Source organism: Mizuhopecten yessoensis, unplaced genomic scaffold (genome assembly GCF_002113885.1).
Source record: "Mizuhopecten yessoensis strain PY_sf001 unplaced genomic scaffold, ASM211388v2 scaffold2383, whole genome shotgun sequence".
NCBI classification, from domain to species: Eukaryota; Metazoa; Mollusca; class Bivalvia; order Pectinida; family Pectinidae; genus Mizuhopecten; species Mizuhopecten yessoensis.
In genome coordinates, this window is record NW_018404519.1 from 690880 (window position 1) to 711797 (window position 20918).

Consider the following 20918-nt stretch of genomic DNA (forward strand, 5'->3'; position numbering starts at 1 on the left):
AGGATAATGTACAAATATATCATTTGTACATTGATTACATTTTTATTTGTGTTGTTATACTTATACTGAAAAAAACGAAATTATGTTCAAAACTTCTAGACGTAATAATTAAGCAATATCCAATGACTGTCCTTTATAATTCTAAGTAAATTTACACAAACATCATATGTCATAATTAATCAAAGTTTCATTTTCATTAAACATTGATATTTTAAATTTCATTGTTTAGTAAGTTAAAAATACTCATGGTAGACCTTTCATTCATATTTTCTTTTTAAATGTGAAGATGAAACTGATTTTTAGAATTTCCAGGAATAGTTCTTTGTTAAGTAGGAAACGGAAATTGATGCCAATAGTGTAAAAAGTAACTGTTGTGATGCATACGTCGTCATTGTGCATGACATTTGTGTAATTTGACTGAATAATGAGATAATGATAATTTATTCAAAAACTAAATAAATTAGATTATTGTGACAATCATCTGCGAGACGTCACTGTGTAAAGGGGAATAACTCAGAAATATTTTCTCATTGTTTATTATGAATTGATACAATAGATTATCTATTTCGGCAACGGTTAACTCTGACGAAAGCCCAACAACCATTTACTGATGTAAATAGACATATAACATGGAAAGTTGACAAGCATGCGGTCTTTGTATGATAGAATTGTGTAGACATGGGTAGTATTGGGTCATATGCGGTAGCATTCTGGTCGTATTGTGTAGTATTCCGATCAAATAACGCATTTTCTGTGAAAAATACCAGCGACGGAATTAAACTTTTGTTGTATCTTAAGATTTGTATTGTATTGAGGTAATATCAGGAACAGTTTTGAGTTGTATTGGGTGGTATTGGGTAGTATTTGGTGGTATAAGGTATAGTATTGGGTAATATTTGGTGGCATTGGGCATTTAATCGCGCCCTTGGAAACGATGACGCTTTTCAGTAGTGATAAAACGAAAATAGAATCAACATTTCACAAAATAATAAAAGCTAGGCTATTTGTTATCTGTATCCCCATGGCCTTTTTTTACGTGTTTCACACAAAACACACACCCCGACTACAAATCTTTACCTTGTACTTGGTGTTGATATGTAGAGGTTATTTTTACCTCTCACCATGACTCACTATCCAGGTGAGTTTTGTCGCCGCGAGCTTGCCTTATAATGTATATTTCGAAAATCGACATAGTTCTCTCAAATTGTCGCTTGCTAATATACATATATGGCCACAAACGTCAGGCGTATGCAAGTATTCAGCTCAAGTTTCATTCACCAAAATGGTTTATCAGAGGTCGATATAACGATCGAGATTTGTTTATTATCCATGATAAAGGCAATGCGCATGTGCAATATAACAGACAACATTTTGACTATGCTTGGCTAAATTACAGTTATTCCGATAACGTAACGACCAGCACACAATGCTAAAGGACAGTTCGACTGGAACATCACTAAAAGAAACAAATTCTCATTTAACTTTGTCAGTCGATCTTAGTGAAATTGAAACAGAAGAATATGTCTAACATAAAGTCGAAGGAAGTTTAAATTTCCCTTCCTTGTTCATGCATATGTGAATAGTATTACATATATTGATAACCAATGAGAAAAGTCTGACAGATATCCTCCAAGACATGAAAATAAATGACGGAAAACTTGGCGAGTCATACATTGGTAAAATTTACTTGAAAAATAAGTCCGCCAGACACGTTCACAGGAAATACACTCACCTGCTAATTACACGCTATTACCTCAGGGGCTTGATAATGTGTTACAGCTATATTTAGACATGCACTGAGGTATGCGAAGTAGTATTACAGGTTTTAGGGATATAGAGCAAATGTCTGTAAAAATGTCCCTCACCTCCGATGAAGGTATATATACAAGGAGTGAGGAAAGCTCCTCCGACACCACACATCATTTCGATCTTTCAACGTTTTTCTTAGTCATATAACTACTTTTTTCATATTCATGAAGTTATCGTCATGTTCGGGAATATATATATATAGTGAACATATTCACAAAAATACCAGCTAACAGTAGGATGCTCGCTCAAGCATGACGTCAACCTCATGCATGTAAAAGAAATGGCTCATTGACTGCTAAAAAAGAACGAATGGCGTGTGGTGTCAGAGGAAACGGAGACATGTTTCCAGAAGGAGTATATGTGCATTCTATAATACCATTCATATTACCTCTTTTCTGGGTGGTCTCAGTCCTTGATAAACTCCACAGCAGGCGAAAAAAATGTCCTTTTCATACAGGCTTCTGCCTTCAAATATCATCACCCCAGTATGCCCTTTCTTTTTTTGCAGAATTAATTTTGGGATAATGTTCGTGATTTTGCCAACTTAGAGAACCCATGCCCACTGCTGGTCATCCTTGACTGTCGTTACTAGAAGGATTATCTCAGTCCGGAGACAGTGACCACCAAGTAAGTTACATCAGGGTTCATCAAGCGGTAGTTTAATGGAACACATTAATGGATCAATAGTAGAATGGATTTGATATTTTGTTTATCTCAAAACACTGAATGTTTTGTTTTTACTCAATGCAGGTTTCAAGGCTGTCTATGAAACATGTATAATTTATCTCAGTCCGAGGACAGTGATCACCAAAGAAGTTGCATCCGAGTTTGTCAAGCAGTAGTTTAAAGGAAAAATATATAAGGATCAATAGTAGAATGGATTTGATATAAATGTTATCTCAAAACACTGAATGTTTTGTTTTTAACTCCATGTATGTTTCAAAGCTGTCTATAATTTAGGTATAGGTTAAAGCAAACGAAATATTTACAATTTTATTCACATATTGTTGTTCTTGATTTGGTCTATAAAATAAAGATGATATACCATTATCTAAAATGTTACTACAATTCCTATTTATGATATTGCAATATGAACCAGAATAAATACCAGAAAATTTCCTTTTTTGTCCCCGACCCGCAGAGTTTCAATTTATACTTTGCTTTACACACATTCATTTCAAGTTGTTCAACCTTCCTATTTCTATACATCCGTTTGAGTGAAGTTATATGATTTGATAAGAAGATAGGTATATCTAATGACTTCACGTTTCAGACATCTGTTTACGCTACTCTCTGATGGATTGTTATAAAAGTCATGCCTACAGTATTGCTTGTTATAATACACAAGTTAAATAGCATCTGTAGGACAGCTTATGTTTTCTCAAATGTGGTACAGTTAGTGGATTTTATATCGTTCCACAGAACACGTGACACGATATCCACATCCTCTGTAGAGAAGGTGAAGAATCCACAATCATACACATTTTCAAGTACTGTCCAATTTGTGTTGTCAGCTACCCCAATCATCACTACACTCGCCCCGTTGTTTTCGCGTAAATGTCTGACTTGTGTTCTCACGTGCGCAACAGATTCTTCTGGTATGAGACCGGTTGTGACAAATATGACGTACTTCCTGGTCCCAACACTACTGTAGGATGTGTGAGTACCTGCAAACGTCATCACACTGTCCCAGTCTGGTCTGTTATCCGGCGACTGTCTCAGTTCCTTGATGGCGTCCATCATGTACGGCAGATTTGACAGATGGCATCCCTTTACGACGTACTCTAATTTGGTACCATGTGTGGCTATACTGATGGTAACAGTGTGATTGGTATGATAGGAGCTGATTTTATCGAGAAATGTTTGTAGGAAGTTCAGCACCGTCTTAAACGTTTTGCCGCTCCGTGTTGCCGATGTCTCCACTAATAATAGCATATCAGCACTGTATTTGGTTTCACATCCTGTGAAAAAATATACAGACGAATAACTAGACATAGTTATATAATAGTTAAGCAGTCTTATTTTTGTTTCAGATTATATAGATACAATCACAATTACAGACAAATGTAGTTTACCTGTACTGTTCTTATCGTGTAGATCCCATTGGAGAAGGTCCAGTAGTTTGCTGGGATCTGACGCCAGTAAGTACGAACTGTTGAAGGCCACACTCTCCAGCACGGTGTGATACACAGACCTGCCCAGTCCAACACTGACTACCCTGATATCACCGTTTCCATTAGACAGACCCCTTGCACTATTTATGGCTTTCTCCCTGTCATTGACCAGTCCGTCGCTGACCACAACAACATACTTCAAGGCAGACTGCCTTCCTCCTTTGGTCCACCGGAAAATGTCTCTGTAGGTAAAGCGAAATCAAGTCACTCGGTGAACTTTAACCTCAGAAAATACTTTTTGCTAAAGAGAAATGAAAATGATTCAGTTTTTGAATATCTGACTCATAAATAACTGTCCGCTCAGTGTTTGGAAACAATAGATGGAAGAACGAAAAAATCTTCAATAGGGATTTATTGCACTACGTACGTACCTTGCCTTTTCTAGTCCGGTTTCCATGTGAGAAGTACTGTTAAGATGGGATGTATTTAGCACACGCTCGTGAATACAGTCCTTTTTCTGACAAAAAAAGAAATCGAACTCCACATTGGCTGTCTTGGAAAAACTTACAACAGCCACCTGTGTGTCGTTGGGAGCTATGGTCAGATTGTCAGTAACGTCTACTATGTACTGGAGGATACTGTCAAACAAAGCCGACTCGCTGTAGGAGGAGTCTATGACAAACACTATGTCGGCGACCTTTACAGGACGTGCCATGTAACCATTGAGTCTGAAGACGAACTTTCCCGTCTTGTTGACGTTACTACGGGACACCACCGTGGCGATTTCCTCCGTGCCTGATCCCTCCACAGCGTAGTAGTGGGTATCACCTCCCTTATTGAAGCCAACCTTAAAGTTAACGCATGTTTACATTAATTAAATTTAATATGAAGTTATTAATCCTTTCTAACAAGTAGTTTTCTGGTGAAGGTTACCATTAAATCTGTGTCCCCTCTATACGTATGGCAAATATTTTACATTTTCTTTTTTATTGTGCATTGATTACAATAAACAATTTAGTACGACGAGGATTAAAATATTTCATTTATAAAAAAACAGGTCAATATTACCACAAAAACAATGAATGGATGCGAGATTGCCATACAATATGAACAGGATGTTAAAATAACCTTACCTTTGCATACTTGTACATGTTATTAAGTTCCCATCTATAATTCCAAGCGTGTTGTATTTTGTTGTAATTATAAATTACGAATGACAACACACCGTCACTGATCAGTACAGCTTGAAATGTACTTCTTAGAGAAGGCCTGAAACAAGAGTGTCAAATACAATTAAGCATGTCACACTTATTGCATTATAACAGACAACAAATGACTATTTTACATAACCTTCCCTTCAAACAGATGACAGAGATGTTACTTGGATGTTCTTGTCAAACATATATTAGATAATATCAAATTGTTGTCCTCTTAACAATCACGTACATGTTAACAATAACACAATTCCTAACAATCATATAAATATTTTTCTAACTTCTCGTAAGCCGCACAATTATATTAAACACAATTTAACTGTCAACCTCGTTAAAAGTTATTTAAAATGATATCAAACATGAGTAAACAGATAATTAATTATGTATTAATTTTTTCACAATCACATGCAACATTAATAATATTGACGTACTTTCACAACTATACGTAATTTATTGTAACAAGTCAAACTCCTCACAATAATATCAAACATAATTCTACAAAATACAATCTACACAATCAAATATATGAATTTATCACATACCTGTTGAATCTTGTTATAGTGATACAACGTTCTGTATTGCACATGTGCAATACGGAATGTTGTATTTACCTACTAGCCGGAACTACTTTTTATGGGAATCCCCTTGTCATGGCGAACTGAAAAGTTCCCCGTATTTGGAAAACACAATATCAAAGTTTATAAAATCTTTGTATCGATCTCTACCAAATACGGAAGGTATGTGATAAAAACGAGACCACACACTTGTATTTTTCTAACGAATCAGAAAGCACTCATTTATTGCGCGGACGTATATATTCACTCGTGAATAATATTCGTCCTCGCAATAACTCGTGCTTTCTGCTTCGTTAGAAAAACACAAGTGTGTGGTCTTGCATATATATCGTACCTGGTTCTCGTATCATTATCGAAATATTGAACGACAATAAGTGAAATACCACGTATGGTGGTAAAGGTATTATAGGGACATCAGTGACGTTAACGTTCATTACTGGTCTTCTTGACACCTTCGGTATTTTTCCTGACAACCCTAGTCTTTGATGGATCATACACGTGTTCTTGCATACGTTATGTACTAACTAATGTGGAAAACAATCGATCGTTTGACAATAAAAAGATATAACCACCGCCGACAGTGTAAATGGACGATATATAATAAAGTGTGTAGGACTCATTAATAGTCGTACTAATGACAGAAGTTTGATGCATTCGATACACTTTAACCCAACCTTTGATAGCACGTTTTAATAACAACTCCTCCAATTTAATCTTTTGTACCGTGCTATTATGATAAAGTAAATTCTGATGTCGAGACGGGCAACATGAACTAGTAAACATAATTATAAAGCATTGTTTGAACAACTTTCAAAACTGTAACTTTGAGGATGAACAACGCACAATTCTAAACCGATATCGTAATTAAGGGCAAGGAAAAGGAAAATATGTACCCAAACTGAGAAACTTCGGTTTAATTAGAATAATTGACCAATCGGTAAGAAATTTCAAATTGAAGTTTAAGAAATCTTATCATTTTTTTATTATGGCACGTGAATAAAGATGTGGGGTACTGTCCGTACGAGTAGAAACTGGGCAACATAAATATGAGACCATTCATGAACATGGCAGACGAAATTCAATTAAGGCATAGACACTCTACTTAATAAATATATTGTAATGCATCATCTTAGCAATGTTAAGGCATTACTTACATTTCTCATTTTCCTATTAGGTATTTTTGTGACATTTGTGTTTGTGAATTTGACATTGTGTCTGATATATGTACTTTAAAAATCTCACTGTTTTTGGTACCCAAGATTAACAACCAATTGAACAATACCATCGCTTCTGTCCCATTATTTGAATTTTATACGCTTATACAATAATCTACAATGATAAAGAGAGCAACAACATCGGGTTTGAGAACAAGTAATTCCAAACTACGATTGTTTCTTGGTGGTTTACCTCAATTGAAGAATAACAGTCGTCAATTACATCAATCCACGACACTATAAACATCAAGGAAACATTGAAGTTCATCAGTTCTGGAAAGTATGACGTGATCTCCTCTCCTGCTCGTTCAAGTTCCTGTTCAGAGGTTACCTCCTTCCAGCAAGGGTATTTTATATTATAACAACAATAGTAATACCTCAAAAAAGGAGCTAAGTATGCACCTGATCCCGGGAAAGAGTTTCTGAAGTCTGGATATATCAAGTCGCCAAAAACAATGACTCCATTGCAAAAAAACTACATTTAAAAAAAAAAATATATACATATATAATTAAGAATCCTAAACTATATAGCATAACAAAACTAAGTTATGTTTACACAGTCTTAATATCTGTTTCCGTTACAAAATCTCTAATATCTCCGTATATGTATAAGTCCAACTATATTTGTCAGCACCAAGTGCTACTGTTTTTATATGTAATCAAGAATTACTATGTGTGTATGATACGAAGCCTACCTATCTGAGTATGTTATCGACAATTGCTATCTGTGTATGTTACCACGTCTTCCTACATGTGTATGTTATTAATTCGTACTATCTCTGTATGTTACCAAGTCTTACTATCTGTGTATGTTACAAAGTCTTACCACATGTGTATGTTATCTGGTCTTACCACATGTGTTTGTTATTAATTCGTACTATCTCTGTATGTTACCAAGTCTTACTATCTGTGTATGTTACAAAGTCTTACCACATGTGTATGTTATCTGGTCTTACCACATGTGTTTGTTATTAATTCGTACTATCTCTGTATGTTACCAAGTCTTACTATCTGTGTATGTTACAAAGTCTTACCACATGTGTATGTTATCTGGTCTTACCACATGTGTTTGTTATTAATTCGTACTATCTATGTATGTTACCAAGTCTTACTATCTGTGTATGTTACCAAGTCTTACTATCTGTGTATGTTATCAAGTCTAATTATCTGTGTATGTCACTAACTCTTACTATCTGTGTATGTTATCAATTCTTACTTTCTGTGTATGTTACCAAGTCTTACTATCTGTGTATGTTATAAAGTCTTACTATCTGTGTATGTTACCAATTCTTACTATCTGTGTATGTTATAAAGTCTTACTATCTGTGTATGTTACCAAATCTTACTATCTGTGTATGTTACCAATTCTTACTATCTGTGTATGTTACCAAGTCTTACTATCTGTGTATGTTATAAAGTCTTACTATCTGTGTATGTTATAAAGTCTTACTATCTGTGTATGTTACCAAGTCTTACTATCTGTGTATGTAACCAGGTCTTACTATCTGTGTATGTTACCAAGTCTTACTATCTGTGTATGTTACCAGGTCTTACTATCTGTGTATGTTACCAAGTCTTACTCTCTGTGTATGTTACCAGGTCTTATTATCTGTGTTTGCTACCAAGTCTTATTTTATGTGTAAGTTACCAAGTCCTTCTCTCTGTGTATGTTACCAGGTCTTACTATCTGTGTATGTTACCAGGTCTTACTATACGTATATATTACAAAGTTTTACTAAATTTGTTTGTAAATCAAGTCCTACTATCTGCGTATGTTACTTAGTCTTATTATCTATGTATGTTATCAAGCCTTCATTTCTTTATGGAGTATTCAAATATATATTTTCTGCACATGTTTATTTATATAACAATAATAAAGATATAAAGTAAGAAGCAGGTAAGAAACTAAATCTAATCTAGGTTAATATTAAACCGATTTATATATCTACAATTGCTTGTTTAAACGTGTATAAACTATTACTGGGTTTTTTCTCTCAAGATGTCTAAAGCAAAACTCAAACAAACCCTAAAATAAAGTTTGAATAAAACTTAAGTTTATGTTTTTGCTTCATGAATGGTTACTGGTGCAGGTAAAAATATGAAAAGGAAAGTAAAAAGAAAACTTACCGATATATTTCTATACTTGTCTCCAAAATAATCGAAATCTTGTTTCAGTTCTACCTGAGAATACCATTCGTGTGCTCTTAAACAGCTCGTGTTTCCAGCATCATAGAAATCACTGAGTGGAACGGAACAATATACAAATCTCCATAGCCAGAGGTGAAGGATAATGTAATTACTAACGAACCAGGTAACCTGTACCATTGTTTGTGTCGGGTAAACACGCCACAAATAGCGTAAATAGAAAGTACGTGTTACAGAAGTTATAGCTATTGATTTTTATGTTTAAAAAGAAATACATTCTTATAAAAAATATAACCTGTTTGGCGACTGGTGACCATACCATTTCCTATGTTTTAGAAACGATTATCTTATTCAGTAGTGATAACACGAAAATAGGATCAACATTTACAAAAGAATAAAAGCAAGGTTATTTATTATCTGAAGCTCTTGTGACAGTCCTAACATGTTTCACACAAAACAAACATCCTGATTGCAAATCTTAACCTTGCACTTGTTGTCGATAAGTAGTTATTCTTATCTTCTCACCATGAGTCACTATCCAGGTGCTTTGTCCCGAGCTTGCCTTATAATACAAGTATATATTTCGAAAATCTAATTTACATATCTGGCCACAAAGATCAAGAGTATGCAGATATGCAGCTCACGTTCATTTCACAAATTGGTCAGAGGTCGATATATATCGATCGAGATATTGTATTCTATCCCAGAATTAAGACTATGCACATGCAAAATATAACAGAAAACTGATAGTGTTGTACCTGGCTTACAGAAGGTCCGATAACGTAACGACAAGCACACCACTGCAAAAGAGCATTTGGGTTGTAACATAAATATTTGAAACAAAATCTTATCAATTTAGCTAGTTGGTCTTAGTGATCTTCGAACAGAATTATTTATCAAGCAAAGACGAAGGAAGTAAAAAAATCCGCTTCCTTGTTCATCCATATTTGAATAGTATAGTTACACTTTCTGATAAAAGTCTGACAGATATTCCCCAAAGACATGTAAATAGATGCTATTTACATAGGTAAAATATAAGTCCGCCAGAGACGTCGTGCACAGGTAATATAGCACTCACCTGATCATTACGTGATTAGACCATAGGGACCTGAAAATGTGTTACAGCTGTATTTGGACCTACACTGAGGTGTTCAAAGTAGAACTACAGGTTTTACGGTTATATATTTACATTTGCATGGCATTGTCACTATATAGCCTCTTTGAAAGCTGTGTCGTTGATGGGACTTTAATTACCATGCATCACGAGACACAATTCTTAGCGTATTAATACAACACTGACCGGAACTACAATATCCAATATAAATAAACATGACGGCTGCTGAAATATCGCTGGGCATTGTGAGATTTGACAATGCCATTGTAAATTTATGTGCAAAATAAAAAATGAAATAAAAAAACACTTTTCACACTTTTATTTCAACGAAAACAAGACCAATGTCTGCAATATCGTACAAAATGCACATCGGTTATCAGAAATATCGTCTGTTACACTGCACTGATCAACAGGGGTTCGTTATAAATGTCTGAAATACACATATTCTATAGACCTACTGACACATATGGTACAGACCTACTGATATGAGTTACAGCACACATAAACATTTCAGACATTTGTAACGAACCTGTGCTACGTCGCATGATCACTCACTTCAAACGCTACTGTATCAGTTTCACGCGTCTCGCATCCACCATTCCTCAGTTTCTGACGACATGTCAAATGACGAGGATTTTATAGAATCTACCGACTGTTGCCAGGTTCCCATACAATCAATAAATACATTCACGCCTGGATTCTTCACAAAATGAGCAAAGAAAAAAGTTCGAATTAACTTCCAAAAATAACTCCTTCGTGGAGGGCAAGGTCGGATTTACGGTGTTCACTGTATTTGTCCATGCCCGAAATTTGTTTCGGGGAAAAATCGAAACAATTTCAAATCTAACTTTCAGCTCAGAGTTCTATTGATAAACTTAAATCACCCTAAAGACATATCATACGCAATTGTATTGATACTGAATTGTGGATTAAAATTGAAGTGTTTGTTAAAATTTCAAAGTACTACTTTGTTTGCCAATCAGCACGCGACAATACGCTGTTCAAACTATTGTCCGAAATTGTGTGGGCTGTCGATAAGGCGGGCATTTTTAATTTTAAATATAAATTATAAGTTAAAAAAGAACATAAGAGGCAGAGAAAACGTAAATATAAGTATTGAAAGCGCGCATTATGATTTGTTTGCTTACAAAGCTGTGTCATTCAAATAGATCATAAATACCATACACAAACAGTTCAATGCTTTTAAAATAACAACTTTCGTTTAAAATGCCACCCCAATGATGGTATATGTACTTGAAGGGAGGAAATATCTCCATACGGAAAAGTCGACCCTTTCTAACTTTTTCGCTTCAAAATTAATATTTCTAGTAGACGTACAAAAAATGCTTGGTAACGTTTGGGAGGTGAATATTTGTTTCTTTTTTAAACCTCCTTTATGCACTCGAAATGTATTCTCATGATATCTGATTTCCCGAACACCATATGCCATATCGATCTTTCAATGTTTGTTTTTGCATCATAGAGCCACGTTTTCCATATCAATGGAGTTAACGTCATGCTCAAGGAGCGAACACCTCGAGTCCCGCTTGTTTGTGAAGATATGTTAGGAAATCTATATATATATACACAAAAATACTAGCTAACAGGATGGTAGGATGTTCGCTGAAGCATGACGTCAACCTCAAGAACGAATGGCGTGTGGTGTCAGAGGAAACGAGACATGTGCGCGGAAGGAGAATATTTTAATTCTACAACACCAGACCTATCACCTCATTTCTGGGTGGTCTCAGTCCTTGATAGCAAACAACATTAACTCTACAACAGGAGATATAATGTCCTTTTCACACCGAGTTACTGTCTTGAAATCTCACCCCAGTTTGCAGAATACATTTTGTGATAATGTGTGTGATTTTGCCAACTTAGAGGACCTACGCCCACTCCTGGTCATCCTTGATTTTTTCCTAACCAAAAGGTTCATCTCCGCTGAAGACAATGATCACGAAAGACTTTTCGTCAGATTTTGTCAAGCGGTACTTTAAAGGAACATAATGTATTGAGCAATAGTACAATGGATTTGATATAAACGTTACCTGGAAACATTCTATCTTTTATTTTTAGTTCCATGTAGGTTTCAGAGCTGTCTATAATTCTGGTATAGGTTAAAGCATATGGATATGTACAAATCATTATTTAATTGTGTTGTTGTTGATTTGATCTTGAAAATAAAAATGATATAAACATTATCTAAATTGTAACTATAATTTCTACTTTACAATAGGAACCAGAACAATTACCTGTATATTTCTTTTTATTTTGGTTCCCAACCCGCAGAGTATCACCTGATACTTTGTTATACATATATTCATTTTAAGTTCGACTGTTCTATTCATTTATTTATATATTTCCTAATACAATATGTAATTTCATTGTATATTCATACTTTCTATACATCCGTTTGAGTGAAGTTGTATGACTTCATGTTTCAGACATCCATTTTTACACTACTCTTTTATGGATTGATAAAAAAGTGATGCCTACAGTATTGCTTGTGATAATACACAAATTAAATATCATGTGAAGGAGAGCTTATGTTTTCTCGAATGTGGTATAATTAGTGGATTTGATATCGTTCCACAGAACATGTGGAACGATATCCACATAGGCAATGCCTGTGCCCAATCCTATTGTTAATTGCAACAATTAGAATATTTTTGAAATGAAATATCCACATCCTCTGAAGAAAAGGTGATGAATCTAGAGTCAAACATGTTTTCCGATAATGTCCAGTCTGTGTAGTCAGCCACCCCAACCAAAACTACAGTAACCATATTTTTGTCATGCAGATGTCCAAGCGGTTTCCTCACGTGCGCAACATATTCTTCTGGTATGAGACCGGTTGTGACAAAAATGACGTACTTCCTGGTCCTATCACTACTGTACGATGTGTGAGTATCCACAAACGTCACCACACTGTCCAAGTCTGGTCTGTTATCTGGCGACTGTCTCAGTTCCTTAATGGCGTCCATCATATACTGTACACTCATTTACGACATAGTCTATTTTCGTACTATGTGTTGCATGAAGTATCATAAATTGGCGTTCTAGGTTGAGATAATGTGTCCTTTTTGTTGAATGACAAATAAAATATCTTTCTATCAAATGAATTGACAGCGGAATGATAAATATTGATAGTTTTATATTTAAGATTTTGATCACCTTGTCATTAATAAATGAAATTCTGTGATGAACTTACCGGTAAATTGTACAGTTATGAAGGAATCCGGTGTATGTATGGCATAGTCAGATTACTTTAATTCGAAACTATGTAATTTATATATATATATTTGTATCGGTACATGCACAGCCAATGTTTGTACTTCAAATGAACTCTGCCATTGGAAATTTAGATAACAATATTGTTCCTAAGTCTTACTATCTGTTTATGTTACCAAGTCTTACAATCTGTGCATATAACCAAGTCTTACTATCTGTCTATGTTACAAAGTCTTACTATCTGTTTATGTTACCAAGTCTTACAATCTGTGCATTTTACCAAGTCTTATTATCTGTGTATGTTACCAAGTCTTACTATCTGTCTATGTTGCAAAATCTTACTATCTCTGTATGTTACCAAGTCTAATTATCTGTGTATGTTACCAAGCCTTACTCTCTGTGTATGTTACCAAGTCTTACTATCTGTGTATGTTACAAAGTCTTACTATCTGTGTATGTTACCAAGTCTAATTATCTGTGTATGTTACCAAGTCTTACTATCTGTGTATGTTACCAAGTCTTACTATATGTGTATGTTACCAAGTCTTACTATCTGTGTATGTTACCAAGTTTGACTATCTGTCTTTTTTACCAAGTCTTACTATCTGTCTATGTTACCAAGTATAAATACCTGTGTATGTTACCAAGCCTCATTACCGTTTATGTTGCTTTGTCTCATTTTTGTTGTTGAACATGAACATATAAATGATCAGCGCATGATAAATAATATGGAATAAGAATAATAATTAGGAAAGAAACGAATCTACGCTAACTTGACTTTCCCCCCTGTAATTACTTGTTTAGACCTGTATCGGGTAACTATACTAAAGCACATCATAAATAAGCCTTAACGTTAACATTGAAGCATACATTTATATTTTGCTATATTATTATAACAGGAAATCAATAAGAAAACTTACATGTATATTTCTATGAGAAAAGAGTCAAAATCATTTTTCAGTTCTATTCGAGAATACGAAGAGTCGTTTATCTTTAGAGAGTTCGAGTTTCCAGCATCATAAAAATCACTAGAAAAATGTTATTACTAACGAACCAGGTAACCTGTACCATTGTATGTCCCAGGTAAAATCAGTATTGCTTTTTATACGAACGAATTAATTTATTATATATAGCTCAGGCGACATTCTAAAAAGGTTTCCCATAAAACGAAAATCCCGATAACATAGGTTTATTAAGCACTTTATGTTGATATATGGTTATTGCACCTATCGAGTCATTCCCATGTGAATTCATCTCCTCCAAAACACTATCTAGGTGAGCTTTTCAACGAGGAGGTCTTCTCTTTCGAATATCGACATGACTCCCTATGGTTAATACTTTCGTTTATTTACATATGGAGTCTCAAAGGTCACATGCATACACAATTGCACATACAGCTCCCATTCCATTCGTCGATACGGGATTCACAGTAGCCGGTAAGGTATCATTCAGGTAATATAATCCACTATCCATGGTAAGGTCAAAGCGCATGCGCAATGAAAAATCTAAACTAATACTTGATTGTACTTGTTTGTAGAAGGTCCAATAACTTAGCATTAAACCTGCACATAAATAAAGAAATGCAAAACTTATCATATGTTGTCAGTTGCTCTTATAATGACATTTATTTGTCAAGTATAACGACGTAGAGAGTTAATTCCCCTCCAGCACGGTGCATGTTTATATAACTCTTATATTAGAAAGGTAAATGTCAACAAATGTGATGAAAGCCCTTCACGACACGTAACTAGATGAAAAAGACATATGCTAGTACCTTATCGGTAAACGTACGTGTTGTTTTCATTAAGAATTTATATTCATAATTCTACATTTTTGTGTATCTGAAACACAGGCATCTATATATACCGAAACGACAAACTGACACGTATAGCATTAATCAATCTAACGTCATGGAGTCTCTTATCAAGGTACCAAACGTAAACAATACAAGGAAAAATTCGATCATTCAGGTTTATAATGAAATTTCATAGTATTTCACTTGGCCATGATGGCTAGCGAATCATTTCTGCTACCTAGATCAAGGACTTTACTTTATGATCGATTGATTTGTCAACAGGGAGCGTCAAGCAAAATCAATTTGGAGAACAGAGAATCAATATGACTGAGGAACAAGATTATAAGAAGTGACATCAAATAGTAATGTTTGTCACAGAGGATTGATAGTGACTTAATCATTACTGGACGACTGTCGGCAAATGTCAAGATATGAATATGAAAAGGAGGAGACTTTGGTGTCCTATATTGAATAATAAATATTAATATGATACGTGTAGTTCCAAAAATAATCATGATATGTGTGAATGGTACAATGCCATATAGTTGGTTATTTCTATGGGTCTAAATTTTCATATATTTTTTTATTAGAATGAGGATTTTATTTTATGTGATTGATTTGAAAAAAAACCTAGTGTTACATTATTACAAGGATAACATTTCCTTAATAATGTATATATACCCGCAAATAAACGAAAATATCATCCCAGCAAAAATAAAAACAAAAACAAAACAAACGACTGTACGGTATATTTCATGTTAAATATTTTATTTCCATTTTTGAAATTCAGAAAACTTTTTTTTTTTTAAATATTGCAATAATCCTTTTTTACAGATGTGTTTTCAATAAACTATCGAAAGCCTTAAACTATTGTCATTTTTATTAACGAAAAATGGGCTGCACTTATTTGTAAACAAACGTATAATACAAAACTTGTGTATCATATCTACGCAGTATTATTCATACTACACATAGGGCATAATATAGCGCTGGAATAATAAGTTGTTGTACTGAAAAACACTGTGAAGTGTCTCAAAAGACACATTTGATCCGATGTACCATATTCTGTACTTGCCCTGCATGTCTAGGATATCCCATAATACCCATTTACTCATGTCTGAGACGGAGTATCTGGGGAAATATGACCAAACGATCTGCTCCGTAAGCTGAACCACCTCCGCCTTTTCAACAATGTTGATATGTCTACGTAGATTTCTCTCGAGAATCTGTCGTCCTGGTTTTGAAACGCTGCGAGTGTGGAGTGGATGCTATCACCATCTAGAACACCAGGAAACACTCCTGCAGTATAATTATCACCTTCGATATGGGCCAGAGCAGAATAGGTGTCTTTTTGTAAGAACACTTCAAGGCCTAAAGCTTCTACGCTTTCCGTATTTTGTACATACCAAAGAGGTGGCCAAATACTCATGGGTGGTCTTACTGAATAGTCTTTTTTCCTTCTTGTTGAAATTCACAGTGTTGATTAAGGACTTCATGGTTGGACTCAATATGAAAAAGTCAAACTCCTCTTCCTTTTCTCCACCACATGTGCTATATTTGACTTTGAAGTTTGTTTTTCTGTCTCTTGATCGAACGATCTTCGCCACTGGACTAGAAAGCCGCACGTGTATGTTCATCTGTCGAACAATTTCCTTCCAGATGAACTGATTTCCCTTGGAAAGGATTTCGTTGTAGCTTGAACCTGGCACAGGAGGGGGAAATATCAGCCGCGTCTAGTAGCTGGGTGTCATCTATATCAACCTATAGATTGCGGATACTTCATCCAAATGTCCGTAGTCCTGGGCCGTCATTGTGATAATATATAAAAAAATAAGTACCTCAATGTCACGTTGTTTTAGGAACTCCACGAATGTCATGTTGAGATAGGATAATGCCTTTTCGCTCGGTCTAGGCATTAACGACCCTTTGTATAATCCAAATAAGACAGAATGTATCTTTCTTTATTTTAGGGCGGCGTTGAAAAGATATTCGAAGAGTTGAGTTTCGTTGAATTGCGAACCGGGGTTAAGCTGTTCAGCAATGACAGCAGAAAACTTAGCCATATTCATTATTCCTGGAATATAAAGAACATTTCAGTGCATCCGGTATAATTTATGATTCTTGATTATTCGATAAAAATTAACTCAATAATATCATTTTAGAAACATGTTTGATTTAAATACCCGATTCGCTAATCTCACCACCACATATTGCGTGAACAAAATACTTTTTTAAAAGATGAATAAGCTATGAATTAACAAATAGTTGAACAATACAATTTATTTGGGTAAGCACCTGTTGATCACCTCAAAGCATGGTACTCGAAGACTCTAAGACCGGGTTAACCATCGTCATGTAGTGAAGAAATTGGTTGATTTCGCAACTGAATAGACATCAACTACAGATAAGAGTAACTATTCACTAACGTTTGCCTCTGGATCCAGGTTTCCAGTCTAACCAATTCCAGGGTCGAGTACTCTAACGTTTGCGTCTGGATCCAGGTTTCCCGTCTACCCAAATTCCAGGGTCGGGTACACTGACAAGCTGGTCGGCATCGAACTCTTGTACAAGTTTGTAGAGCTCTGTATAATATTGGTGAGTACTATAGACGCTCCCAGGTCAAGTGTCGTCCTTCGATGATACATCAAGTTTAACTTTCCTCCAATGTAATCCGAGCTTTCAAAGACAGTTATTTTGTAAATCTAGCTTCCTGAAAGCAAGGAAAATACCGGCTTTGTTCATGTATTTGAGTAACGCCAGGGAAGAGAAAAAAATCTGATTGATCTGTTACTTTATCCTTTAAAGGCGAAGGTTATCGCATTGTAAATTGAATCTCACCGACTATATGACCTTTCAGACTTACACTTTAGATTGAGTGATTGCACAAAGCTATCTGTATGTGGGTTTACGTATATGTATGCTAGAGGATGAACCCTATTGATTTAGAGCCTGACCCACGATAGCTATTCTATCATCTCGGGATTTCGGCCCGGATGCTAAAAAAACAAAACAAAACTTAATTGACATCAGATGTACAATACTTATCAGTAATGTGATCTTTTACAATTATTAAGTGAATGACATTAAGTAACCATTATCGCTGAAGTATTAAGTCTTCCACATCAATATTACTCGAAAAAAACCCACTACAAAACAACGTCGCCTACAACAAAAACAACGTAACTGTTAAAAGACGAATGATGTTTTAAATATCATTTCCGCGAAGGAATTCATATAAAAAAATGGTATCAAGAACTTACAGGTTTCCGTTCCAAACACCAAAGTCGCCACATTCATAAAAAACACAGAGTATCTTTTTTAATGTTGCAAAGTATTTACATTTGAAATGTACATTTGAACCTTCAAATAAACTTAGTCACTGATATTTCAAATAACAAAAGAATCGACAATTTTAAGAAACTTCATCGATTACTAAGTTATTAAAAGATGTTGAACCCGGCCATTGTTGGATCGTATTTCATGCTTCATTGGCTTAAACCAATCTAACGCATAAACACAATAGGCTAACTGTAACAACCGACGTATTAACAATAAAAAAACCTCATTTACAGCACATGCTAATTCAGTAACCATAAAGTTAAGTATAAACTTCACAGGCTAACAGTAAAGACCGACTCGCTAACCATAAAGTTAAGTATAAACTTCATAGGCTAATAGGGAAGACTGACTCGCTAACCATAAAGTTAAGTATAACCTCCACAGGCTAATAGTAAAGACCGACTTGCTATACATAAAGTTATGTACAAACTTCACAGGCTAACAGTAAAGACCGACTCGCTAACCATAATGTTATGTGAAGGGTGACTGTTCCAAAAGTCGATTAAATCCAATATAAATTAACCAGGTGATGCATAGTTTAAACCGCGTTTGTGTAACAGCATGATAGTTCCACAGGAATGTAATGCGTAACTTTATGTAAAGTATTGAAATTCGAAATGATATACATAACCTTATGTGACATGTGCACAAGTGGTAATTAAGTAGATACTAATTGCGATCCAGTGTTTATCCCTTGATGGGCCTATAGCCATTTTGTATTATAAATAAATATTATTGTATGAATTAGTCACTTCATTATCACTATTCTTGTAAACTGACACACTTTTATTGCATGTTGTATTATAGAACATTGATAGTGTCGAACTCTAAAACATGACGGTCGTGGAAGCAAAAGAAACTATTTATTAAATTTTGAGAAGTTTCAAGTTTCATGTTTCAATTCACGTTCTTTCCTAAAGAAGGGTTGTCGGGTGACGAAATGAATAGCAAATCCGGCTTTCACAAAGACGACAGGGGTTCGAGTCCCCGATCGGGGTGAAAGATTCTTGGTCACCTGCTCGGTCACGCTGGTTTTCTTTGGGTACTCCAGTTACCTAAAACGTAAGACCGTCTTCGCGGTTCCATTCACGTCATCACAAGAAATTAACATGAGTTGGAAAATTTGCTTGTAATTGTTGTAATGCCTAACACACCCATTTAAATCTTTCCTATGTCGATGTAAAATAACAAAGATATGACACATGACAATGACACTTAAGTTCGAAGAATAATCTCTATGTCTTATGTTTCTAAAAATCATAAGTTGGCAATAAAACTATGTATAACGCAACAATTTTGCACTTTTACTGTGTAATATAATACATAGTTATACCAGATAAATATTCATCGGTTTAGACAAACAAGTAAGTCGATGCAAGAAGCCAAACAAAGTTAGATTTTACCGCACGATGTAGCCATTTCGTTTATTTGAGACTCATCTGGTTTTTTATAATTATAATTGTTCAAGTCGGTTTATAGTATGTTCTGTAAGTTCACCCTACATAATAGTGAAGTTAGGGCATTTGTACGTTATATTAATTGAACCGTTTTCTTATTATATGTTGAATTAAAAACCACACACACAAAATGTGTATTACAATTTCATATGCATTTTTTTTTTATAAAAAGGTCATATCAACATGTTTATGAATGTTAGCATTGGAAACGCTTTCTTTCTAGAAAGAGAGTGACTGTTTAACCGGATGATCGGGTAGCATAGTGGATAACGTACTCGTCTTTCAACAAGGCGGCCGGGGTTCTAATCCTCGATCGGACAGGTATTGGGTAATATGCCCGACCACGTCCATACAGACAAAAAAGAGTGTTAATATAAGTTGGAAAAAATTTGTTCCATAACTTTTATTAAAATAAATAAATTTTACTCTTATATTTATAATTGCATTAGGTTTTGCATTCTTAACAACACTGACTTTTAAAACGACGTAAATCAGCTACCTTGCTTTAGTTAAGTCAATAATATTCTGTTAACATTTGTCACACTTGAACAGGATCACTATCACATGTGCATACATACAAGACGAATAAGACCAGTAGTTCCGGGAGAAAAGCGTTTTTTGCCTTATCGACGACGCCCGACATGTAAATTTAGACCAATTCAAGAAATGTCATATCTTAATAGCGAGAATCACTGTTGTTACAACAAGGCACTTTAATGAGTATAGCCAATAACATCCAACATGATCTCACACAAAAAAGTGACACATTCCTAAATAGGATCATGATGATGACCCTATTCGTCGGAAACCCTGCGTCATTTTGACATTTACCTACGGTACGACAATAATTGTGTTGGGTGTTGAAACATTGAAATATATGTATAGGGTATAAATTGAGATACCTATGT

The 20918-nt window shown here is 34.9% G+C and overlaps 1 protein-coding gene across 1 annotated transcript in view; it reads right to left on the reverse strand.

The window, feature by feature from the left end:
* The window catches only part of LOC110445859 (collagen alpha-3(VI) chain-like), an 18487-nt gene extending 13413 nt beyond the window's left edge, over positions 1-5074 (reverse strand). The window contains exons 1-2 of the mRNA XM_021490686.1: positions 5057-5074; positions 4355-4770 (exon numbers count right to left, since the gene is read on the reverse strand). Of these exons, the coding sequence (XP_021346361.1) occupies positions 4355-4770; positions 5057-5074 (434 nt within the window). The remainder of the gene's footprint in view (positions 1-4354; positions 4771-5056) is intronic.
* Positions 5075-20918: the final 15844 nt, after the last annotated feature.